Source organism: Acanthochromis polyacanthus, chromosome 19 (genome assembly GCF_021347895.1).
Source record: "Acanthochromis polyacanthus isolate Apoly-LR-REF ecotype Palm Island chromosome 19, KAUST_Apoly_ChrSc, whole genome shotgun sequence".
Lineage (NCBI taxonomy): Eukaryota > Metazoa > Chordata > Actinopteri > Pomacentridae > Acanthochromis > Acanthochromis polyacanthus.
Genome location: NC_067131.1, coordinates 27,976,156 through 28,003,023, shown reverse-complemented (window position 1 = coordinate 28,003,023; position 26,868 = coordinate 27,976,156). Strand labels below are relative to the sequence as shown.

At 39.9% G+C, this 26,868-nt stretch overlaps 1 protein-coding gene across 1 annotated transcript in view; it reads right to left on the bottom strand.

The window, feature by feature from the left end:
- Nucleotides 1-26,868, bottom strand: part of ryr2a (ryanodine receptor 2a (cardiac)) — a 183,409-nt gene that overhangs the window by 49,420 nt on the left and 107,121 nt on the right. The window contains exons 40-72 of the mRNA XM_022208750.2: nt 26,212-26,412; nt 24,007-24,112; nt 23,769-23,912; nt 23,135-23,262; nt 21,873-22,018; nt 21,006-21,120; nt 20,124-20,256; nt 19,642-19,745; nt 18,601-18,736; nt 18,308-18,494; nt 17,746-17,857; nt 17,307-17,427; nt 16,941-17,110; nt 15,247-15,467; nt 14,548-14,638; nt 13,243-13,383; nt 12,486-12,649; nt 12,118-12,196; nt 10,771-10,860; nt 10,386-10,523; nt 10,221-10,298; nt 9,963-10,038; nt 8,840-8,963; nt 8,073-8,188; nt 6,989-7,053; nt 6,443-6,564; nt 6,158-6,207; nt 5,427-5,487; nt 4,134-4,372; nt 3,966-4,047; nt 3,446-3,576; nt 2,608-2,735; nt 1,336-1,528 (exon numbers count right to left, since the gene is read on the bottom strand). Coding sequence (XP_022064442.1) covers nt 1,336-1,528; nt 2,608-2,735; nt 3,446-3,576; nt 3,966-4,047; nt 4,134-4,372; nt 5,427-5,487; nt 6,158-6,207; nt 6,443-6,564; nt 6,989-7,053; nt 8,073-8,188; nt 8,840-8,963; nt 9,963-10,038; nt 10,221-10,298; nt 10,386-10,523; nt 10,771-10,860; nt 12,118-12,196; nt 12,486-12,649; nt 13,243-13,383; nt 14,548-14,638; nt 15,247-15,467; nt 16,941-17,110; nt 17,307-17,427; nt 17,746-17,857; nt 18,308-18,494; nt 18,601-18,736; nt 19,642-19,745; nt 20,124-20,256; nt 21,006-21,120; nt 21,873-22,018; nt 23,135-23,262; nt 23,769-23,912; nt 24,007-24,112; nt 26,212-26,412 — 4,192 coding nt within the window. The remainder of the gene's footprint in view (nt 1-1,335; nt 1,529-2,607; nt 2,736-3,445; nt 3,577-3,965; nt 4,048-4,133; nt 4,373-5,426; nt 5,488-6,157; nt 6,208-6,442; nt 6,565-6,988; nt 7,054-8,072; nt 8,189-8,839; nt 8,964-9,962; nt 10,039-10,220; nt 10,299-10,385; nt 10,524-10,770; nt 10,861-12,117; nt 12,197-12,485; nt 12,650-13,242; nt 13,384-14,547; nt 14,639-15,246; nt 15,468-16,940; nt 17,111-17,306; nt 17,428-17,745; nt 17,858-18,307; nt 18,495-18,600; nt 18,737-19,641; nt 19,746-20,123; nt 20,257-21,005; nt 21,121-21,872; nt 22,019-23,134; nt 23,263-23,768; nt 23,913-24,006; nt 24,113-26,211; nt 26,413-26,868) is intronic.

Below are 26,868 nucleotides of genomic sequence, written 5' to 3'. Positions count from 1 at the left end.
TGACTCCATAATGTGGTGGGTGATCAGGGCTTTGTAGGGGCAGACCATCTGGTGCAGGACTTCCTGTTCTTGTTGCTAAAGGTGGTTCTTTATAACTCTGGCTGGATGTTCAGACTCATTGGGCTGCTGCCAAATGGATTTGGACTGATTAAACCTCTCCCTAATGACACTGAGTGATGATGACCATCATAAAGAAAGCCTTTTCCGTGTTGGCATTTATTGTGAAAGTCCGGCCTTTTTTTTTTAAATAACAAAAAATGATGTAGAAAAATGTATTAACGCCTTCATTTCTAGTCCTCTACAGAAATCCCAGCTCATTCGGAACTTTACCACCGGGCTGTCACAGTACCATACAAGCAACGGTTTTAAAATAAAAAAAACTAACCCTGTTTGCATTCACACCTAAAACCTGAAACACTCTGCCAGCTGAGAACCAAGTAAAGACTCACCCAAACAAAGTATATCTAGTTATCGTACTAATGCATTATATTCCCTTGTTTGTAAGACAAACAACTGTATAAAAGGTTCTATCAAATAAATAAACCTTAACTTAAACATTTAACCTGCCAAAAAGTTTTGCACAGTACATTTATTTGCAGCCACCAGTCATCAGCCGCCTCCAGTTTTAGTTAAAAGTTCCTTGTTGAGTTTTATTAATGGCAATTACTGTATGTGTTGATGCCAATTTTGCAAAAAGTGCACGATTTAAAATAGGAAAAGAATCGGCTTTGCAAACATTTTATGAGAAGGAATCACATGTAACACATTTGTTAGAAAAAATGCTCTTTCTGTGAAGGCTAGTAAGATCTGGAACAGTCTTCCACTCTCCATAAGGGAGTGTCCCACGGTACAACTTTCAAATCTCACCTTAAAGAGTGGCTGAAAGTGAACCAATCTGGTGGCCACTGACCTATAACTTCTTTGTGAACACTTTGTAATGTCTTGTTATTTTGATCTATTGTCCTTCCTATGTTTTATTTTATGTTTCACGGTAATGTTTTCTTTGTGTACTTTTTGCAATGTGCTTTTATTGTGACTTATTGTCCTATTACTTTTAAGTCTTTTTTCTTTTTACCTATGGACTGTGGATGTAAATTAGCATTGTTGCTATAATCCAGGATATTTACGTCCATTGCTGTATAAATAGACATTCATTAATGTGCATTTATTCATTTCTACCAAATATAGAAATGAATAAATAAATAGAACTCAAGGATGCTAACAATGTATTTCAGTGGGACACAGTCAATGTAAATATTAGTGGTTAGTTGCCAGTGATTTTAAACAGAAGCAGAGCTAGTTCCTCTATGACACACAGCATGTAAACATGTTTACCAGCCAGTCTCTTCATCCAGGCTCCCTCATCTATTCCCAGATTGTTGTAGATGATCTTGAGAATGTTTCCAAGCAGAGTGTTCATGTGCTCAGAGGTGACAGAGGTGCAGCAGTTGTCAGCTTTGTCTGGGTGACTCTCTGGTCCATGTTCCCACCAGTGAGACATGTAGCTGCACAACATCGGCAGCACAACCTACAATGACAAAAAAAATCATGCTGAAGACTCCCATTAATAGTCTGACAATAAATCATACAGAAACACATGTTGTATCAACACTAACTGGGTTTATTTAACACAGACTTTTAACACGTCTAATTTCAGTTCGTCAGTGGATCAGTCATTTCAGATAGCAGTGTCAGTTCATCACCTCACAGTTTACCTATTTGTTCTTGTGACCCAAAACCAAGTTGTAAGCTGTAAAATATTTTGAGCGAATTTTGAGTTTCTTATGGTTCTAGACCTGGGAAGTTTTCACCTTAACCAACCCCATATTAACTGGGTAATCACTTTAAGTGCTTAATAGCGCCAATTCTTTACAGTAACTTTTAAACAGTATTCCCAATGTATCTACAATAGTTAACCAACAGAAACAACCACACAATGGTGGTTTAATTCAACAGTGCCTATATAGTGCCTATATTGAATACCCTTTAACTGCCTCTGAGTGAGAAAATGTGTTGAAATGGGAAATTGAGTGTAGAACAGTTTTAATATGATTCTTTATATTTGCTACTGAAATTTAACAACATGCAGCATGAGGCTTAGTTTGCAGAATGTTCCCTTAAATCAACTTAAAATGAGTCTGCTTCTCTTCCTGCTCCTCCTCATCCCTGTCAGCGGTGAATCCCAGCCACCATTAACAAATGGACCCCAAATAAGAAACAGGTGAACTCTACACAAAATCTGAGATGAGGGAACAACATGTTTCCTGAATTTTATTTAAACTGTCACGGACTGACTCCAGTGTCACTGTTTGATGGACACCAACCAGAGTACTGGGTATGTACGATGTCATTCTACTCTCACTATTATAGTTGTGAATATACTCAGCAAAACAGTCTGATGAACAAAGATGAGCTTCATTAATCCAACGAGGAAATCAATTATCTCTGTATAACCCGTTTTAGTATTTAACAGAGGAGGTGGACAACACTGCAGCACTGAAGGACAGAAAGCAAAGTGCTCCAACCATGAATGAGTTTGGGGTGAGAAGAGGCACTCTAAGGAAGCTGGACTGATGTGTGTCCATTATAAGTTTTTTAGTGAGTTACCTCCATGACATGGGGCATCTGAGTATATCTCATGCCAGACTCTGCCAGTTCCATGATCTCCTCCAGGGATTTCTCCAAGTTGGGGATCAGAGGGCAAACCTCCTCTACCTGTCCTGGAAGACCTAGAGCTGAGATGTGGAAAGAGAAGTGTGCAGGATCCATTAATGGTTAATGAATATATTTAGGATGTTCAGGAAAAACACACAGATTGTTTTCTGTTCGAGGGGAAAATCCAAAATTTTCTGTGGAAACTGTGAAGACAGATGGCAACACACGACAGAATTTATTTTAGATTTGACGTATTTATCGTACTTTAATTTGTTGTTTAAAAAAAACATGCAAAGCCAAACATAGATCTACACTGAACTGAAGCGCACATTTAAATTACAGCCATTTATCTATTAAACTACATTTAGTCATTAGTCACAAGGGGCTACTCACTTTTACATTTTTCACAATTAAAGCCACATTTGTCATCATTTTTGTCTAAAAGCAGTAATGTGTGTTTCTAAGTACAAGTGTTTTAGAGAAACACAAAGAAAAAGAGTAAATCCTGTAGATAATGACTATAAAGTTACATTCATACGTCACACATTACACTGTTAATGGGTTAAAACCGAATGAATGCAATATGAACACTTAAAAAGTTATAATTTGCATATATTTGATATATTTTGATGCTTCCACTGTTCAAGTACGGAGCTAGCTGTGTACAATTATCTTTCTTTCATGGTTCCAGTTTTGGGGAAAGACAGCAACCTGAAGATTCTGTTAATAACTGGAATCTCACACCTGCATATAAGTGTAGCTATCCTAAAGTAATATGCAAACGATGTACCTGTCCTGTCTTTACTTCCTTTGCTGTTATAGATGGAGAAGCTGTTAAACTTGTTGTTGTGAGGCTCGAGGAAGGCAACAGGAAAAGCCGCTGAGAAGGCAGCTAAACACTTTCCTAATGCTGGACGCTGTCTGGAAAGGAAAGGAAAATGAAAACGGGAGCAGCAATGGTTACTGTAATTATAAAAAAATCAGTTTCTTTATTTATTAAACAGCTCACCACAATTTTTTTAAAGTCACAAACAGTATGTCTTATCTGAACATAGACAAGTTGGTTTAGTAATGCTGTGCAATAACAATACATTTTGTAATATTGTTTTCTGTTTAGATTTCCTTTTTTTCCTTGTTTTAGGGCTGGATCAGACAGTTTACAGCCGTCATCTTTACACGGTGTCATGTGTTGTCAGAGGCACAAAGCACTGTTGTTTCTGCAGTCAACCTCAATGTTAATAGGTTTGTCATACTGGCTAAATTGTTTACACCAAACAATAAATCCTGCTGCCCCATCCCATATAATTTACCTCTCCACATAGATGCTTTTGTTGGTTCCCAAGAAGTAGAGGCTGTTGAGGATTCTGTAGCAGGAGACCTGGACATCATCCACTGGAAGAAGAGAGACCAACATGTTGGAAATCTGACGCTACCCTCCAACTAAAACAGTAATGCAGAAGCTCATTGTCATTACTCACATATCAGGTCTTCTCCAAATAGGTTCTGTCCAATGTGTTCAAACAGGGATGAAAGGACCGGCAGCAGGGCGAATGTGGTGTAGTTGATGATCTGAGTAACACCTCGTGGCTGCTCCCTGCTGTGAGTGAACTGACCGAGCTTCAGGTTCCCCTGGGTCTTCTCCAAATCCTCGGCTGCACTGTCGAAGTACGACCGTAAAGCCGCCTTCACTGACTCCAGGCCAGTCTTCATCACTGTCCTGATTAACGTAGGTTTTACATTATTGTCTTGACAAGAGACGGATGTGTCAATCAACTGCACTACAAGAAAATACCCAGCACATTCTACCAGTTTAATAACTGTGGCTTAAAACTGCACAGGAAAAAATGACACACTTTTGAAAAATAAAGCAGAAGGAGACATCACTGAAACTGCTCAACTACTGTTGAAATGTCAGAATAAGATTCGGGATGTCTGATATTGGCTTTTTTGCCAATGACTGATATGCCGATACTGTCCAACTCTCAATTTCCGATTCCGATGTCAACCAATACCAATATACAGTATGTGGGCCATCTAACTAATTTTAGGCAATATATCTCCTGTCATGGAATTAACACATCATGCTGAATTTTATTGTGATGCCCAATTAGATGCATTCTCAAATGCTACAAGGTGCAACCAAATGTAAACATTGTCTGTGCAAAATAAGAAATCTACTTCAACTTAATTTATGGAAAAAATGACATTTTTTTAATTGTCTCAAACAACAGTTCACACTCTCCCTCCCATTTTTATGCCAATATCGGGACCATAACATCTGTGGTCCGATATCATCAGACATACGCTGCTGCTTTTAGCAATATTGTTATTATCTTTGACCTGGCTGGGACTCCTGTCAGCCAGGTACTAGTGGAACTTCTTTCACAGTGGTGGTCAATATCAGTCATCTGTTACCTATCAGCTATTGTCTGATGGAACAGATACACTTCATGTTGGTTGACTGTTGACTCAAACTCACTTCACAGCTTGTCTACTCAGTCTCTGCAGTATCTTGCATCCATATGTTCCCTCATAGATGGTGGCTAATGATGGGTCCAATGTGGTGTTATATGTGCACACCTACTCCTCAAATTCCTCAGATGTACAATGCACTGATTGACAAAAAAAGTGACCAGGAGTGATTGACTTAACGTAGCAATGCTGCACCTGTTTGAACCAAACACCAGCCTGAACATCATCCCATGTAAACGTCCTGTTGTAATGACACGTGAGAAACAGACAGACAGATTAGGGTTCATGTGGTCTCTCACCTGGCATCAAGGCTTTGTCCCAGTATCTGCAGACAGTTGACTATGGACGTTGCATTGTTACCTGCACAGCAAAGATCACATGATACACACACACACAACTGAATTCACAGAGAGTGCACGTCTGCCTTGCAAAATGAAGCGCAAAAGCATCCTAAGACAACAACACAACACTCTTGTTTAAATCTGTATTGGTTGTCTGTATGAACTCATATCCTCCAGGTATGTGTTACAGTGACTGACACAGCATATTCAAATGAAAAAGATGTTCCTTTTTCATCAAAAGTTTAAAGGTTTGGCAGCAAGCATGCCACTCTTAAATCCAGGTCATTTGATGCTGCCTGGGAGAATGAGAAGCAATATTCTTGACATTCTGATGGCCTGATCAATAATAAACATCTTTCCTTTTTTTCAAATGTGTTTCTTTTCAGCAATATTAGCTTCTAGTTTCCAGATGTGGAACATCTTTTTGCTACAAGGACAAGGTGGAATTGAACACCAAACAACACACACAGCTGCTGAGCAAAGAACAAAGATACAAACACTCACAATACCATGCATGCACACTCCTAGGGTTGTCATGACAACCGGTACTTTGGTAACACGTCAATGAAACTATTCTGAAAACGTGACAATAGTGTCACCACATCGAAAGCAGTTTGGACCAAAGTATTTAGATTTTTTTTTTTTTTGAGAATATCATCTTTGCAACAAGTTAGTTACACCGTCCTTACCAAATAAGGATATCCTATGTCTGACAAGAACTCCCAGTTTGCAGAAAAGACTGAAAATATTCAAGAAGACAGGAGACAAGATGAGGTAGAGAAAGAAGCAAAAGATAAAAGAAAGGTGTGAGACAATCAGATGAGGAAGAGTTGAGAGAGCTGGCTCAGTGACAGGAATACTAGTCTCAAACATACAGTTAAGGTCTTGTTTCACATTTAAGCAATAACACATGACTGAGCTGTTTACCCTGCAATAGTCTCACTGATTCTTTGACTGTGGTTTGCCGCACTCACCTGGTCACCATCTCCTTCTCCTTGTTGGAAGCATGGCCACCACTGCTGATTGGATGGATGGCTGTGGACAGGAAGTACAGCCTGTGGTTTTTAAAGTACTGATCCACCAATGGCAGGACGACCTGGGGGTTAAATGGGACGCACACAGTGTCAGTATAGAAAAGAGGACTTTTTGCTTACATTTATGCAGACTTGTTTTCACTAAGCTCACACACCAATACACAACTGCAATAGCTTGACTTGATTTTTTAGCTTAGTATTGTATGCTCAGACAGTGAACTAGAAGTTTATTATTAATATTATTTAGCACTTTCATGAGATGCAAACAGATCTGCAGTTTTAGGCAGCTCTGTGAGATGATGCTTTATAATCACTGCAGCATAACACAAGGTTTTCCCCTGACTGCCTCTGGCCATACAGAGACTAACATTACCATACGATGTTTAAACTGCTATTTGGAAATTCTTCTACATAAAAAATACTCAAGCTCAAATGTGAACAGACCCGTATACCAAATTAATATATAAATCAACAAAAGATGAGTACCGTTCCAAAGAACTTTATCTGCTGTTCATGAGGAACCTTCTCTCCCTTCGGCTTTGTTCCAAGATCTAAATAAAAGACAGAAGAGAAAAAAGACAGTGAGGTCTGGAGTGGATTCATGAGCTGCCTCCAGCGAGCAAACTTATTTTATTCACTATATCAGTTTCAACTTCAATTTGTGGTGCAGAAAGTTCAGTGAACAGGGCAGCCTCAATCAATGCCCACCCTCCCCCACCATGTTCTTCAGTTTTTAAACTGCTGCACCACGGTAAAAGTGCACTCGTCTTTTCCACAATGTACTGGTAAATCATGAACATCGTGACACTTAGATTTTCTCCTTTTTCATGTCTGTAACTTTGAGGCAGATTCCCATCAGCTAATAAACCAAATGCATATAACGCAGAATGTGCAATAAGTTCATGTAATAAATAAGTTCATATGGTTATAATTTAATGTAATAAATAGTATTTAATGGGTTACAATTTAACAAATTAAATAAGCTAATAAGTAATTTATGGAATTGTACAAAAAGGAACAGGAAAAGGGTTAAGTTTTTGGTTTCACTATGGAGTTGAGAGACAGACAGCATAGATGAGAGAACAGGATTTGCTTCCTGAGCCAGCTTGGATGTATTTGAGAGACTTTTCATGGACTTCAAAGGACTTTAAGAAGGAAACTTAATGCTGCATGTAATCAGTGCAACCTGTCCTAAACAATAGGAGTGATTTTGAGCATAGTGCTGGTGTGTTTTGCAATAAATCTTTGCCACACCCTATAAAGGACTCTCCTTATTTCAAGGTGGCATAGCTGCAAACAGCATGCTAGGTGCTGATACAAAATAATTTAAATGGCCTTTTAAGAACATGTGTGTTACATGTAGTCCAATTAAAACAACTATATATACTTTACACAGACATACTTGTATTGTGCTTCCTGAAGCTAGCCACCATGCTCACTGCTGTTATTTTGGTAATAAGGCACCTGTCTCTCTGCACCAACCTTTGGAAATCCAAACAGCAGTTCAGTCACAGTACTTGGCATGCACTGTCATCTGTTTATTATTCATAAGACATCAGAGGATTCTTACCAAACTCCATCATGTGTTGGTGGGCCTGGTCAACATACGTGATGAGCTGCTGGAGGAAGGTGTAGGCAAATCGTTTTTCTATCGCTGGAGTGTCCAGCTCCTGTGACTTCACACCTCTGGAAGCAACATGCACAAAGGAATTATCTGACAGTTTAGGAAACCATTTTTCATCCAATTTAGATATTTTTTAAAGGTCTCTATTGTCCCAGTCTGTTTTTCTGCGTGGTGATTAGCTTAGCTTAGCACAAAGATTTTAAGTCGGGGAAAACTGGTTTATCACAGGTGAAATGATGAAACTTAACGGTGATATTTCTTAATTTAACCAATTAAGATGTAACTTGAAAACAGGTAAGCCTTGGATCTACTTCTCTACTAACAGGAACTAAATGTATTTATTGCACACCAATATAAATCTATGATGGAAAATAATAACAGATAAAAATAATAAATAAACAGTAAAATACACCTCTATAAGTGTTACAGCTGTTAAATGTGAGCCGTTTCTTTTCAGGCTATACCCACTAAATACCATCTATACTGGTCATACAGACTTTGAAATCAGGTCATATCAGGTGATATTATTTAATTTTAGATCAGATACTACATCAAACTGATGGACGTTTTCTTTTAGATTGGGAACACAAACACAGCAGCAATGCTGTTTGTGCACACTCATTTTAATTCAACTATTCAAAAATGATACAAATTTCAAATATACTTCACAGTAACTCCAATCATGGGTGTAAAACGTAAAGTCAATTTCCTACCTGGACACAGTGTAACCATTAATCTGAAGAAACTTGAGGATGTCCTGTGCTTTTTCTCTGTCTTTGGATTTCTCTTTGGCAGTCAGAGTGTCATAAGGGACCAGCAAGGGATGGTTTCCTCCACCTGAAGACAAGCCAAAGCACAATAAACAAAACAGATATCAGGCTGACAATTATAGAACAACTACTCTTAAAACGGTCAGTATCGTCCCTATTATTTTTTTATTATTCATCATTTTATCATTAAGCTTAGAGAAAATAAAATAAATGCTTGATCCTTGATAAAATACACAGTTTTGAATAATTAAAATTTTTCATCATGAATTTGTCAAAAAAACAAAAACAAATAAGGAATCGTACTCTTAATAATAATCTTTATTTAAATAGCACTTTTCATACAGCAGCAGTGTTTGCTTTACAAACAGACAAATAATTAAACTAAGATGAAAGAAATTATGACCCAAATCCACCCCACCCAGCCCCGAACCCACCCACCCGGCAATCCATACACTATATTGTTAAAAAGCAACATAAATAAAATACAATAATAAATCAGGGACATTGTTATACCCAGTATGTAATGAGGAAACGCCATCTTAAAGGTTTAAAATAGGTAAACACTGGAAGTTAGTTTAAAGTGTAAAATAAATAAATAAGTAAATAAATTCAATTAAATATGTCATATAATAAAATAAAATAAACTGAAACAGAATAAAAGATAGATAAAACAATAATAAAGATAATAATAATAATAGTGATAATTACAAATTGAGAGTTGTAAAAAACAAAACAAAAAAAAACACTAAAAGGTAATTCAAGTAAAAGCCAGACTAAAAAGGTAGGTTTTAAGTTTGTTTTTAAAAACATTAACATTAGGTGCAGCCCTCAGGTCTTCAGGAAGGCTGTTCCATAAGCGGGGGCCATAGTAATAAAAAGATGCCCCACCATAAGTTTTTGTTTTGACACTGTCAGAATTCAGGTGATGATGTCTACTTATAAAGAAATACTGATTCATGCTTTTGTGTCACCATAAAGTGGCAACAATAAAACACGGTGGTAATGACAGCGAAAAAAAACAACACAACAACAACAAAAAACTGCTGTAGGGATGCGTAAGATTTACCTTTGGCTTCGAGCTCCATTTTCTTTTTCCTGGCCCAAATATTGTGATAATTCTCTGCAAGCAGCTCTGCCATAGACTGGACAAGAACAATGTTCAACATGTGTGACTCCGTTACTCCACACAGATCACGTCACCTGTCCTTTATTGTCTTCATACATTACTGTGAATACTCTACTTCCACATCAGCTCATTTTAAGCTTGGGAATTCAACATTTTAATTAGATATTGTGTAACCCTTCTGCATAGAGACAAACACACCTGCATGTCTCTGGACAGTGTGACGTTGCTCATATCAATGGGTCTTGGGCTGAAAGCTGAAGCTCCTTCAAAAGACAGCTGTGGGAGACAGAAATTTTCCTTTTTGGCTTTGCGTCACATAAAAGTAGATGTTGTGTTTGCAGGTGCACATCGGTCCATATGTACCTGACTGGCCTGTGATATCCTTCTGGATTTGTTGTGGAGGCTGGCAGGGTCTCCCTCTCTGATCCTGTCGATGCTCCAGCCCCACGACAGCATGGTCTTCAGAGACTCTCTGACCGGCCAGCAGTACGCCTCTTTATCCTGCAGCATCACAACCCGACTTCACAAGTATTCATTGCAAGTGAATAATAATAAAAAAAAGTTTCCTCTGGTTTCAAAACATAATTTGCTTAGACGTGCAGTTGTCACTTAACAGTTTCAACAGAAGAAAAAAATACAGAAACAGGATTCTTAGAGTCGATGCTGGCACCCATAGAACAGTGTTGTGTTGACTGTAAACATTAGAACGTCCTTTAGAAACAGTTGAACAGCTGCATGTGGAGACTACCTTCTCAAAGAGGCCTTTGTATGGTTTCAGTAGAGGGTGGCTCTTGCTGATTTCACACATCTGTTCTCCATATGACCAGCCATTTGAAAACTGGAAAACATAAATACAGAGTTATTTCAAAATGTGTATTTGCATGTATTATAGCATTACAATGTTAGCATCTACCGAGACAAATACTTCGTTGGACTGCCTTTAGCGTTGAGTACGGCACACATTCACTGTGGCATCATTTTAACAAGCTTCTGCAATGTCACAGCATTCATTTCTGTCCAGATTTAGATTCATTTTCTGCCAAGATCTTATATTGATGATGGGAGAGTCGGACAGCTGCACAAAGTCGCCTCCAGCACATCCCAAAGACTCAATAGGCCTGAGGTCTGGACTCTGTGGAGGCCGGTCCATGTGTGAAAATGATGTATCATGCTCCCTGATTGACTCATTCTCAGTGTGAGCCCCATGAATCCTGGCATTGGAACGTTGCTGAACCTGACCAACCCCAGATCATAACTCTAACCCCCACGGGCTTTTATAGGCACTAGCCATAATGAGGGCATCACTTCATCCACCTCTCTTCTTACCTTGATGCCCCCATCACTCTGGAACAGGGTAAACCTGGACTCATCAGACCACATGACCTTCTTTCATTGCTCCAGAGTCCAATCTTTATGCTATCTAGTAAATTGAAGCCTTTTTTTTCTGATGAGCCTCACTGTTCAGTGGTTTTCTTAGAGCTACAGCTGTTCAGTCCCAATCCTTTGAGTTCCATTTGCATTGTGTGTGTGGAAATGCTCTTATTTTCACTATTAAACATAGCCATGAGTTCTACTTCTGATTTCCTATGATATAATTTTACCAAATGTTTAAGCGCTCTACGATCATCGAAGAGTTTGTTCCGACCACATTTGTTCCTCAAAGATGATGGTTCTCCACTATCCTTCAGGCTCTAATAATGTGGTGGACAGTTCTTAATCTGAGTTTAGTAGTTTCAGAAATCTCCTTAGTTGTTTCTTTGCTTTATGCAGGACAATAATTTGACCCTTCTGAGACAGATTAACATCTTTTCCTCAGGATACATCTTCAAATATGACTTTTCAAGAAATGAGAAGCTCCCACTGCATCAGCTAGGGTTAAATAAGTTGTTCCAGCTCAAACGTATTCATCACGGCAGTAATTATCCAGTGGAAGGATCTTACCTATTTGCTTCGTTAAACCCAGGTGGCATTTTTTTTTGGACATACAGTGTATGTTCAAGTAGAAATTTTACATTTGTTGTTATGGTGACAAACAAAGAAATAATTACAACATCTAGCAAACATTAACATATTATAAGACCTCTTGCCTCCTTACCTTTTCAATACACCACTTCTCATGAATGTGCTCTGCATATCTGGTGATGAAATAGTCCAGCTTCTCTGGGACAGTCACACTGTCGAAGAAAGAAAAAACACATTCAGATAAATGGGCTCAACTGGCATCTAGGCTGGTCTGAACTGCAGAAAAAGTCACCAGCAAATGTTAAATAATAAAAATCTGCATCTGGACTTACACAGGGGTACAAACAGTGCCACAAAACGATTTCATCATTTTTGTCAAACAACCTGTCTTTTAAAGTTTCAGGAATTCTTCACAAAAGTCTGAATTTTGACTGAACCAAAAGTAGCTTGGAAAAAACAACAGGGTGTTGTGTGTGTATGAAACACAGCAAATATAAATACCTAGTGGTGTCTGCAGGCTGTGGAGTGAAGTTTCCCTCAGAGTCCATAGATGACTGTTTCTCCATCATGGCCATGTAGTTGGACTCCATGTAGTCTGGAGGAAGAGCTCCAGCCACAGCACTGAGACACGGCAGCGCTAGTTTAAACAGCTCCTGGTCATACCGCTACAGCGTGAACACACATTCATGCTATGTCAGAATGCTGCTCTATACACCATTAAACAACACTGCTCTGCTTCAAGTGCATGTTGCATTAATCTGGTTCAGCTCATGTTTAAAGCTGCAAAACTGTGTGTATTGCAGATGCTAGTGTGAAACTACTAATGTTCAACGCTAAGGACTTGGTCTCCAGACTTAGATTTTTGTGCAGTCATTGAATCTTGGCTAAGCTAGGCTCACTGAACGTCATAATATAGAAGTCTAACCCACAGCTTTTTTTCTCCATTCTGCAAGATCTATTTTCTCTTCTTTTTTGTTTTTACTTACCTACTGATGTCAGAATTATTGCCTAATATTGAAGAGAACAAAGGATTTAATAATTCCATCCATCTGGTATTTTTTCGCAACGTGTAAATAGCTAACAGTGGGCGTGTGGGGTTGTAAATATGTGAGTATTTTTCAGAGTGGGTCTAACAAAGAAATATGCTATTAATGGCAGTACAGGAAATGCATAAAATTTAGTGTTCTGGACTTGAATAGCAGTCAGGATATATTAACCTCTAGCGTATCGGTTTTGATAAGGGTGTTTAAGGCCTCACCTTGTGGGACAGAGCATCAAATATTCCCCAGAACAGTTTCCTGGAGAGGTGAAGTTCTTCGTCTGACGCTGCTCCAAAACTGCCCCAACCTCCAGCCAGGCAGTAATACTTCCAACAACGCTCATAGTGATTGGTCAACAGCTGGGAAAAGAGAAGAGCACATCAATCAACAGTCAGCATCACCTTCAAACAACACCAGATACAATAATAAAACCCATCCATCTGTTATCTATACAACTATCAATCCTCATTAGGTTCATGGGGGGCTGGAGTCTATCCCAGCTGACTGAGGGTGAAGGTTGGGGATACCCTGGACAGGTAACAGTCTATCACAGGACTACACCCTCTGTCAAAAGTTTTATGACACTTTCTCATTCAAATAAAGTAGAACCTGTCCTACAACCTTTGACAGGGGGTGTATCTACCACATTTGCTACACATATGCAGCACATCAGGCTGAACAAAAAAGTCAGTGACAGCCACATTCCAAACCCAACAGGAAGTGAGCTATTTTGCGTTGAATGTCAGATTTTGCCCATTTTTCATTTTTTTCTAGAGCGAACTCCTCCTAGGGGGAAACTCCAATTCACCTCAAATTGGGCCAGTACATACAGGAGGCCTTAATGATCCAAAGTTATTAAAATCTTTTTCCAAAGTCAAAGAGTGTGTCCGTGGCGGCCTCTGGAATTTTGATCCTTTGCCATGAAATTTCAAATGCTGTGTAAATGCCCTGAGCATGCTCCAATCTGCCTGAAACTTTACATGTATGATCAGAGTCCTGCCCTGATCACATCCATATGATGAAATACACCCCCTGTCAAAAGTTGTAGGACAGGTTCTACTTTATTTGAATGAGACGGTGTCCTAAAACTTATGACAGGGGGTGCACATACAGAGACAAATAATCACTCACATTCACATTTATGGACAATTTGGAATCACCAATTAACTTCAGGGGATGATATAGCTGCAAGACGATGGTGCTAACCACCGAGCCACGGTGCAGCCCATAAATATAAAATTTTAATGATATATAGTATCAACACATTTGTATAAAGGTGATCATGTTGTTTTGCACTCACGGTAACAGGGTTGTCTGGAACATAACCCCTGCGATAGATGAGGGACCACTGTATAGCAAATTTTAATATATATACTTATCCTATTTATAATACAATAACACACGATTACAATTTCCTATTAGAGAAAGAATACACTTGACAGCACTGCAGATGGTAGTTCCAACACATGACTGAAGGCACTTATGAACTGACTGTGTAGACAAAGAACTGATGTGGTTCTCACCTTTAGAGGCATCTTGGTGTGTTCATTAAGCAGAGGAACGTCAAACACCAGCCTCCTCAGCAGATGCTGCATCATTGAAGGCCTTAGCTTACTGTGCATTATTGGGATGACACACATCAGTGGGTTATTTACGGACACAGAATACATGTTCCAGTGTGAGTGTGATAAAAAATGTAGATAACATGATGAGAATGACTTCGCTAGAATAAACTACGAAGAGAGGCTCAATCTGATTTCAAGACAAAATAAAACAAAAAGGGAAAGGACAGCAGAAGACACAAGGAGAAACAATTTTTAAAAATACGCAAACTACAAAAAGTGACGATCAGTAAATTCACTAATGGCAACAGCCAAGTTCAATCCAAAGACTGTAAGAGTGATGGACACTTAAAATAGGAGTACATGAAGCAGTTGCAGTGTATTAAAGCTCATGGATATTCTGGTAAGTGAGCTTCAAACTGACAAATAAATGATTAGAACAATAATAAGGTCTGTCTGCAATGAGGGCTCTGAAGGAGTCAAAACCAAAATAATTCATTATTTGTACCATATTTGATTTTCGTTAAACCAATTTAGATTCATCTCAGTACCACTTGTCTGGTCTTGTCAGTACCTTACATCGCTTTCCTGACAACTTAAATTGTCAGACTCTGATGGCTTTTATATAAAGAGGTCTTAATGGTAGCAGTTCAGTCTCACCCACAAACAGCTAGCAGACACTCCTCTATGGCGTCCCTCTGGGCCTTGGTGAGGCAGCAGCCTTTGGACAGGCGGTAAACCGTATGAAGGAGTGAGTCGATCAGTGAGGCGAACGGCTCCGTCCCCGCAAATAGTGGAGCACATTTAGTCAGTAAAGGCAACACTGCTGTACACAAGTACCTGTTCAGGGCAAGAGCCATGTCTGTGGCACTGAGAGCAACCTGAAACAAACAGAGACAAAAGGAGAGAGGAGAGAGGGAGAAAAGACACGTATGACCCATGTTTTGTTTGAGAAAATATACAGTCTTCACGCTCTGGATGAACTAGGAAAACAAAGAATTCTGTCTTCAGTGTGACTTTAAAAGCTCCATATCGTTAATGTATTTGTCAAAGTTAGTTAATATTTATAGCAAAGTGATCCCTTTCACACTTCCACTGGATGCTTGATCAATACAAGAATATTTAGTAGAGATGATTAGTAGAGAAAGCCCTGAAAACACATAATTGTTGGGTGCCAAATCATAAAACCTTATGAACCGGTGGAACAATGCAGGGTTTGCTCAGAAGTAGATAATCCGTTACCATTTCAAGCACTGCAGTCAAAATATTTCTTAAGCAGCAGTGGCTATGTATTAAAGGCATTAGAGGAGATTTAATTTCCTACGACTTTGAACGTAGCATGCGCATACGCACATACAACCTCTCCCTCACCCCCCTCTAACCTCCCCCCTCTTAACATTTACGAAGAAACGCCCCCCTCCAGAAACTTGCGTAGGACTCGTGAAGTTGTCTTTTACGGCTGGGTCCCCCTGGATCTTTATCTGCCATTATGTAAAAAAAAATGAGCAAAACAAGTCGCCAGCTAACTACTAAGCTATACCAAAGCAACACATACACAAAACACGCAAGTCCAAGGCGTACGTAATCTACGTAACTAGGCCTGAACCGGAAGATTTTTGATTGACAGGAAAGGGAGCAAACCAAACGCCTCGGTCCGAGCGCGTTGATTGGCTGATGTTTTTCAGGTCCTGCCATGTCCACAGTTTTTTTTAATTTATTTTTTTATTATTTTAGAAACCATACATACAAGTCCACTAAAGGTCAGTATATTCATTTTATGTGAATCAGACAAATTAAACAACAAAAAAAACATCCTCCATGATGCCTTTAACAGAAGAGTGTATTTAAGGTATAAAAAGTAAAAGCCCAAACTCTTCGAGGACAACCCTGTCAGTGGTACTAAGTCGTTACTTCTGATACACTAAACTGAGGAGCTCTGTTTTCATGGTAATTTTACTACATGTGCTTTAAAGCTCTTGGTAGCGTTCCTGGAAATGGTCACATTTTGTAGTTTAATTTGATATTCACAACAACTCACTGTAACAAACACAATAAAAACAATTCAACTGAAAAGACGCAATGTGATTTTGAATGCTTGGTGCATCCACTGGGCTTATAAGCAGTATTTTATTACTGCAGGTGCAGCAAATCTTCAACACACCTCTAATTTCTGGAAGGGTAATTAATAACAACCACCTTGAGTGCTATTAAGTTGCAAAAAGTAGTAGAAAGTAGTAATATCAAGGTTGTATTCTAAGTGACAGCAGCCACATCGGTGGACTGTAGGTCCACAGGGGCTTTAAGCAAATGTGGAAGAAAAGATAGCAAACATATGCACACAAAGATAAACTTACAGTGTCCAGAGAGGCTGCAGCCCTCAGATCTGGTAAGAATCCAACCTCCAGAAGGTGGAGAAGAAAATTCTGGTCTTCTATACCATAGACCCGGTCCAGGAACAGGACCATAGCTGCTTTATGGTCTGGGCAAAAACCAGCTGACATGTCTGGCTCCACAACCGACCCATCTGTAAATCCACAGGCATACATAAGCACACACGTAAGACACAAGATTAAAGGTTTTCATTATTAACAGCTGCTGTAAATGCTGCTGATTATTTGTGGTTGTACATGATCATCATGGATCCTCTGTTGAACATATTTAAGATCAGGATTATGGCTGTAAGCATGTAAGGTAGGGGGTGTGCTGGAGGATTTGCTTACCTTTACCCAGGTTAGGCATGGAGAACGGGATGCTGATGACTCCCACCAGGTCTTCAATCGGAATGAGAGACCTCAGAATGGCTCTGATGCGAATTGCTTCACCTTTACCAGCATGAATCAGCTGATATAAAATAGATGAGATTAGATTAAGAACAGTCTGTGTGTACTTGTTGACAACTAGTTTGAGTTTTAGACCAATGGAGTGAAGACATGTGGAAACAAGAGCACCTTCTGACTTTTTCACACCCCTTCAAAAGGTTAGGACTTGGCTTTAGAGTTAAAGTTAGAATTAGGTTTAGATTAGGGCAAGGACTGGGAATAAGCATTTTGTTGTGACGGTTAAGGTGAAGTCGAATGCATTCTGTCAGTGAATGTCCTCACAAAGACAGCCATACAAATGTGCTTGTGTGTGTGTGTGAGTCAATGTGATGTCACTCACATGCATCTCCGGAGCACAGCGGCCCAGCAGGTCAATGAGAGCAGCATAGAAGGTCATGATAGCATTCCCCATGTGGATGGTATCATCTTCCTCTTCCTCCTGCATGTCACTGCTACACACACACACACACACAGACACACACAGATTAACTGCCACCTAATACTATATGTAGATTGTTCTCCATTAGTTATTATGCAGTTCTCAAGTATCGAACAAACCAAAAAGCAAATGAGAATGAAGACGCAAATAAAACCAGCCCAGAACAGCCACATGTTAGCTGGGTGAACCGACTTTGAGATGTCGGTACACATTACACCGAGCAGCCACAACGTTATGACCACTGACTGGTGAAGTGATTAGCATTGATCATCTTGTTATAATGCAGTGTTCTGCTGGGAAACCTAGAGTCCTGACATTCATGTGGATTCATGTGGACCCACCCAAACATTGCAGGTCAAGCAATGTTCATGTTAGAAGAGATACCCTATGAGCCTTTGTAATAGGATTGATTAATTGAACTGTAAATGAGCAGTACATGACTCCTCGTCCAATGATGTCTTACAGTGTCTTGCTGCTCTCAGATGTAGGAGAGGGACCGTCTCTGGAATGGTCGAGAGAGATTTTAATGGCTTCCTCCATCGCTGCCAGCAACCCATCACCGCCTTCACCTCGAAGGGCAGGCCCAAAACATTCTGGTCGGCGAATAAGAAGCCTCACCACAACGTTGGCGTTCTCCTCCACGCTTTCACCTGACCACACAACAGGGACAGCTCCACAAAGATGTCAAAGGCCAAACACTGCACACCAAAAACAGATTTGTGTATCGTCATTGGTTGAAACTATTTAAGTTCTCACCGTTACAGAACACAGCAAAGCGCAGGAAGTCGAGGTATCGCTCTCCCTCCACAGGGTTCCAGCCAATGTCGGGGTATCCTTTACGTACCAGCATCACACAGCTCTGCAGCCCACAGCCTGCCAGGTACTGCACCACCTGCACAGGCAAACGACATGGGCTGAGTTCTGGAGTGACAAGAAGTAAACAGAAGCCCTGCAACTAACAGACAAGGTACTTATTTTGTTTCATGAGTTCAAAAAATTAAAAAATAAACAGCACTTGTGGCATGTCCAAAGGTTTAGGCACAAAGCAGAGGATGATGGAAAGCATATATTCAGGAGTTTATATAATTATTATATGTTAGCATACAACAGCAGTTTATTCACTTGTGGTTAATTTAAATTATCAAATAAATAAATAGGTAAATAAACCACACAGAAAATAGCTACCTAGAATTTATCCAATGTCAGAATCTGGTGATTTTGCATTTATAATTAACTGATTTTTACTACTTTAATAGAACGTTGATTGATGTGAAAAAAATCAAATAAATATCAGAAGCTTCAATGTAAAGGAAAACCCTTCAGACAGGATACCTGGTGGTGACTGTGCTTGAGTGATGCTCTGGAAAATTTAAAAGAATATAGTCTGAATAGGAAGTAAATCTATACATGAGGCTAGGTAGGAGGAGAAGGCTGCAGCAGCAGTGATGTGGCAGCACAGAGCGAGCAGAATGAAGGAACGCTGTCTCAGTCATAAGACATGCTAATAGGGTGGAGTGAACTGAATACGAGCACGATTGGACGCCATAGAACCTTGTGACTGGCCTGATTCCTGACATGAATTAGTGCGATGCTGCATTTGTTCCTGTTAGCAGGCTTTAACTGTTAACGATTCCATATTGAAGTTTCCCTCTAACAGTCTGGGTGGCCAACATATCCACAACTGAAATACACTTCTTCACGGTGGTCGTTCAACAAAGCAATCCCAGAGTTTTGGGTATATTGTGACACACATCTTCCTTATATGTTTAAATACGTGTGGGAGTTTGTCAACCTCACCTTCTCCAGGTCTGGCTCTCTTAAAGCCAGGGCCAGCTCATTATTATCCATGACTGATGCTGCAGCCACATCCAAAGGAGTGGATCCTCGCATTGATGGAGATGCTGAGAAGAGGAGAGAAAAGAAAGGAAAGGAGAGTGAGGAAAAAAAGCAAGTAAGGAGGGAAGCCCTTGACTTCTAACCAACCCTTCATTAGTCATATTTTTCATCCCAGAACAATAAAAACACCAAGTTACAAGGTGCTATACAAGTGCAGACCGTTTACCAGTTCATCAATCACTAACAGTGGTCCTGCTCATGCTGCATGTGTTTAATCCCTGACTGATTCACAGCATCCAGTGTTCCAGTCAATCTGCATGTACAAGGACATGTTTCCCATTGAAACTTGAACTCACAGGACACTCACCTTTGCTATTTTAAAGAAAGAAGAGGGGAGTAAAAGCAGAATCAGCTGATGCAGTGTGAACCAGAAATACACTCACCAAGACCAACGCTGCTGTTCTCCAGCAGATAGCTCAGATGGTCAAACATGGCTTTCTGGTTCTGACGGCTGATTCGACAGAAGTAGCACAGAAAACGACAGCAGTTGGCCACCATTTTAGGAAAGGTGATTTCCTGCAAAAAACACATGCATCACTTACAGGGTTACTGGAGAAATCATGCGCCTCCCATCAGAAAATGTTCTAAACAAAAACCTCTAACTACCTCATCACTGCTTCACTACTGTTCTGGACCCTGGAACTGTCAGCACTCTGATCACCATTAGTACTTAACCCTTTAAGCTGCAGTCAATTCCAGCCATTTTCAGTACAAAAAAATCGCGAATATTCTATTTGTAAATAAAAATATGACGAGAAATACAGGGAATATTGGACGGGCATCGCGAGGTGCATTTCCTTGAAAACGACCGATTCGTGGATTTTATACCGTCTTCAAGACATGTTTTGGACAAAATAGTTTACTGGCTTGTTTCGTCTGGATGTCCGAGGTTGGATTATGGCCGTTTTTTGTGGAATATTTTCATCTGTGTGTAATAATGAACCCGGAAATGTGAGTCGCGCTGTGTACGTTGAAGCCGTGTATAGAGAACGGATGGATGGATATTCGTTGTTTGTCGGACAAATGTGTTTATATTACCCGCTGTGGTAATCACATCTGAAAGTGGTTTATACCGGCGGATTCATGAGAATCTAAGCTTTCCATCGGCGTATAGTGTTTGTATGATCGCATTTGCAGTTTCAGACATTTACCAAATTGCTTATGCAGATCTCAAAGTGTACAGCGGGTGGGACACTGAAGCGCAACTGAAGCGCAACGGGTTAAAGCTTCTACCTCTGCAGGTTATACACACTACCTGTACATACCTTGGAGTCTCCTCCACTGAGGACATTGACCATCACCTCCATGACGGTCTCGTGCATCCCCAGAGCTCTCATCAGGTTAGGATGCTGGTAGAAAACCTTGTTGTTCATGATGTCACTGCAAAGAAAGAAGGACGATTTAGAAGCTCAGTGAAGTGCTGCCAAACTAATCAGGGTTCTCATCAGGTTAGTCATCACTAACTAACATAAAACTGACAGTTATACACAAAAAACTATACAAGAGTACACAACAGAAGTGGGTACACCCCATGTGCAACATCACTTCAATATCAAACGAGCCAAAATTGTATCATTTTACAGTAATTGTGTTAATACTGAGTTGAACAGTAGGTTATTTCCTCGTATGTAAAATTAGAATCTGTTTACCTTTAATACATTAAAAATACAAACAGTAGTAACTCACAGCAACAAAAGTCAACACCCGTTTCATTACTGAGGGTAGACGGTGTAACAGTATGTCGCCCTTTATTTTTGATGATTTTCAAGTTGCTGTATGTATATTTTTGACAAAGCAGATTTGATCATATTTCCAGATGATCTAAATTAGATCAGTGAAAGAACCAAAACGCATGGTTGCTTTTTTTTTGTGACAGAGACACACGTGTTTCAATAATTCAAGCATAGAAAGTTAACAGGTAAAGGAATAATTATTACTACTCAAAAAGATAAATATTTTTAAATAGAACATTACAAACAGATTTCCGTCACTCAAACAAATTAAAAGCCAATTATTGTGAAACAGTAAAGACAGAAGGAGACCAAAGGAAAGGAGGAGAATATCCCAAAGAAAAAGAAAGATGAAAGAAAAGCTTTGACCCGCTGTGTAGAAGTAGAGGAGTGTGTTCTCACCCTAGCCCTCTGATCATCAGTTTCTCCTCTTCTCTTCCCATCCGAACACTGAGCAGAGATCTGATCTGACCCAGAGCAGCCAACAGGTTGATGGTGTCCTCGATCGATACAGAGTTTATTGTGTAGGTCTTAGGAAGGGCCCGCACCTGGAAAAAGAAAAAGACAGACGTATTCCTTTTTATTCTTACAGTTAAGGTCCACATATGTCCTTCACTGGAACGGATTTCATGTTAGTGTGAGAAGCTCTGCAGATGGGAGACTGAACAGGACATTTATCACCAGGTATCATACATGAAGCAAGATCATTTAATTAGTCAGTTCATCCCTGTTTTACTGTAAATTCTCATGCCAGTGTTTCTAATGTGAAGTGTACTGTATTTAAACTAGGGCTGGCCCGAATAGTGGTTTCTGGTCTCCGGATATTCGGGCCCTATTAAAGGTGAATATCCGAATATTCATTCTGCCCCGTAACGTCCGACGGGGGGAATGTGGCGGAGATGGCCCGAATATTCGGATCCATTCATCTGGTCTCCCAGACGCAAATTTTGCACACTGCCTTCGTTTTGTCGAAGGCAGAATTCACAAACAGCGGAGGTCTTCGGCATCTTGTCTTGTGTTTATGCAACAACGTGAAGCGTGACGTCAGAGTCGGCAGCAACCTGGTCATTCGGGTGTATGAGCCGAGATGAGCCGAAGTGGGCCGAAGGTGAAGGGAAGAGACGAGCTCCGAAAATTCCAGTTTTCATTTGGGGGGAGGAGCACGACGGGATGAGCCAATATGAGCCGATGTGGGTCGAAGGCGGAGGGAAGACAGTAACGCCACATATTTGTTCCGCCCGGTAAAGTCGAATATTGGACGTTACCGAGCGGTAACGTGGCCGAATATTCGGATACCAAAATAAATATCCGGATACCGCCGTAGCTTACGAATATTCGGATCTTCAGGATATTCGGGTCCAGCCCTAATTTAAACGCTAAATAACTTATTATTATTAAAGACTGTGCTGTACAGGGTCTCAGAAAAAACTTGTTGCTGTCAATGATAATGAACAACCGCATGTTTTTCACTGTTGCACTTAGTTGAATGTTACTACTATTAAAAAACACAAAGCTGTCTAATTAAAATACTACAATGAGGTTGAAGTGTGTTTGAAGCCACAGAAGATACCAGAGTATAAGCTGATATATTCCACTAAAACAGCATGAACAGTATCATCAGCGGTATGGGTTTTCTGTTACAATGAACACACAATCAGACCAACCTGCCCTCCGATGCCGTCATACTGGCGGTGCAGCAGGACAAACATGGCTCTAACCAGCTCTGGATCCTCTATAACTGACTCCTGGGCCCAGCGGACCATCGTGTCTGAAATCAGCTGCTGTAATGTACCTGTAGAAGAAATAAAGAGGGAGACAGAAGAGGAGGGAGACACAGGTTTAGGAAGGGAAGATTTCAAGAAAATAAGCCAAAATTTTTATTTATTTTCCATTTTTTTGTGTCTTTTGCTTTCTTCTTTATGTTTTAGTTGATCAGACCGACTAATGAATCTCTCTTTATCCAGTATTTTAAAACAAGACTAATATATTTCAGTAGTGTTAGCTAGTATCCGTGATGTTTTGAAATCTCTAATAGACCTGAAGTGTCTGGCTGGTTATTTTCTGTTCGGTCTGACCTGATGTTTGGTGTAACTTCTAAAATGTGGCCTACAGCTAATACAACATAACAGGTCTTTGGTGTCATTAAAAACAAAATGACTCCTCTATTCAAAGCCTAAATTTACTTAGTAAAAGTCAAGAAAATCTGCAGATTAAGTTATAAAGCATGTTCATTCACAAACTATATACTGAGAGTAATGAATTGTCAAATATCTGTGTGGTGTAATGCAAAGGTCTTACTGGGTTTCCTGTCTTTTTTCTCCTTTGGCAGATTGGCCATCTTCTTCTTCAGATAGGCCACTTTCTCCACCAGCGACATCAGTCGACCTCGTATGGTGGCGTCACTGTCACTGTCTATGCCTCGCTCCTCGTCCAACTCTATACCTGACAGAACGGTGAGATTAGTACATGCTGTATGCACGTAGAGCGTACGGACATTATTGAGACAGACGATTGTTCGGATGGTTGTGAAACTGACCACAGTGTCTCATCAGATCTTCATGGAAGTCAAGCAGCTGTTCTCTGATGTATTCAGGACAGGGACACTCCTGTTTCTCATCCTTAAAGTTCAGCAGCATGTTGATCTGCAATTCATTTCAATAAAAATGCATTTAAATGGCTCATTTTCATAACGTATGTCATCACATAGTAAGGTGAAGGACTTCAGAAAATGCATGCAAAAAACACATGTAGGTGTGAAACAGGCCTTACATCACACAGAAAGGGTTTCATTCAGGAAAATGGTCACACTAATTTCTCGGGTTTATTGGATAGATATTTGATTTGGTAACTGGAACACAAATGCCTGCACATACAACACACAAAGAGCCTAACAATCACTGTGATGCAGATTCACAAACTGTGTAGGTAAATGTGTAAAGAGTAAAATGGGAGTAGAAGGGGTGTCCAGGATTGACAAGCAGAAATACTGGTATTTAAAGAAATACAGAATATTTCCTCATGTGTTCTTTGGTTTATCCACTTGATGTGCCTAAATTCTCCTCTGAGGGTTTTCTTTTATGGAAAACGGAGTGACTGTGCTCATTCTGTTGGTTTTAGCTAAAGCTATGTAGTCGCTTCTTCTCCTCGGTTTTGAAACCTTAAGAGTTGAGTTTGTTCTGCCACATTAATAACTTTAACTGTAGAAACTGTATCGAGACAATAGCAGAATGTTAAATCATACTGGATAAAACAGTACCAATAGATAAAGCAGTCTGAGCTAAAGGCTTGACTCTTGACCATCCTGACCAATTGTCTCTCAGCAGCAGGTAATAGGTTATGTTTGCTTCCTGATTGTGGCAGTGACACAACTGTACCATATTGTTGACAATTTCAGCATCTGCAGCTGCTTTAAAATGGCTCCAAGTGATTCCCCTGACTAGTATAAGACAGTGATTTGATTTTCAGGTCTGTACTGAGCTCCTCAGACTTTCCCAGTTTTGTGTTTGTAGCAGAGTCTAATGAGTGAATCAAATGGTCTCTATTTAAATTGACTGAGAGGAGTCAGCAGCCGTGGTCAATCGTAATCATTCACAGGAAGTTAAGCGGTCATGTCGCTAAGAAAATGTGATTGCCAAAACTGATATTTCAAGTTGCTGTATGTTATTGACTTAATAGGTTTAGTTATAATTTCAGAGGATCAACAATGAATCTATGAAGAGGCCAAAGCACATGACTGTTTATAGTGATAAAAAGACGTGCATTTCAATGATTCCATCACTGAAAATCAAGAGTTGTAAGAGTCATTGCGAACTCAAGAATGACATGATATATTTCATCTTGAGATGTATCTAAACTTTTGTTCACAACAGTAAATGCTGATTTATTTTGCAAGGTCATCTGTTGAAATTTACAAAAAAGCGTGAGTAGAATTAAGGACCTATTTTGTAGAAGTGTTATTTTACCTGGTTTTGGTAAAAGTTTATGACAATCATTAGGATAAAAGGCATAAAATTGGGATATTACAACTTATGCATCTGGTACACAGGTTGGACACAAGCCTTCAAACCATAAACTGTTTATATAGTGGACGTAGCATCTGGCTCCAGAATTGAAGCCCACCCGGAAGTGTCAAAAACTTGCAATATCACGCCGTCCGCTAGGGTTGGCTCCAAAAAGCTTTTTCTCCATAGACCCCAATTCATTTTTGGAGAAAATAAAATTTGATAGACTGATGTTCTACAGCTCAGGATTTTTTTCCCGTTAGTTTTCATGGTCAAAATGAGAGATCAGGTGGCTGATCTTAAATTAAATCAATACTGAATTTTAAATAAATCGTTAAAGTTGGCGGAGCCAGGGGGTGTGGCTATACTTGATAGACATCAACAGAAGCCTCTGCGGTAAAATGTGGGCGGGATAAGAGAGTCCTCAGCCAATCCTGCCCCTAGTTGCTCTCCGGTCCAGTCTGTTTGATGACGCTTTTGACGTCACTGGCTCCAAAAAATCCAAAACGGCGACCAGGAAGTAGCAAAATCCGGGCTTCATTTTCTCGGCGTTGAAACCAACGGGTGACGTCACGGTTAGTTTATGCCTGCTTCAAACATAATCCTTTTTTCTAGAGTTCATTAAATATGTAGTTACTCCACTCTGTCTTCGTAAACTACTGACATGCCCGCCCTACCTTACTAATTCATTTTTCTATTATTTTCGGCCAGTCTTAGTCTTTCTCAGTGGTGTTTCCTACCTGTTCCTGAGGAGGAGATCTGAACTCTTTGGTCTTCTTGGCAGTGAGGGCTGCAGACATGTTGAGTGCCAGCATCACCTCGTTGTAGCGGAACCGCTGGTTGTCTTGAAGACAGGCCACAAAGTCATCGGAGAAGGCCACTACCGCCTCGATCCGGTGGCGCACCTGGCAGTCACACAGGTACTGCAGCACATGGCACATCTACACGTACAATCACACAATGGATGAGTCACTTTAGGCTGAACAACAAAAAGGAAAGAGCTGTAAAGTCAGATTGTAGAGCGCAATACATCCCTGTGACAGCAAGCTTTGGTCTCACTGTCACTGCAGAAGATTTAGCAACTTTTTGAAGGCACTAGTTTGAAACTCCAAAGAAAAAAGTATGATTGTGAACTTGTAAATACACGGTGTAAATTGTGGTCAGTGATCTTTCCCTCATCTCTAAGAAACATGACTTACTGTTACTAGAGTCTGTCTTGTTTCTATTCTTTCATGCATCATCTTTATTTTTGGCTGGATTTTGAACCAGCTGGACAGCATTCAGACATGTTTCTAACTGATCCCCTCTTCCTGATAAAGAGCAGGGTCACACTTCTGGGTCATTCTTAAAACCATAGTTTTGCTGATTACTTTATTTGTTCATATTTTAAACAGTGG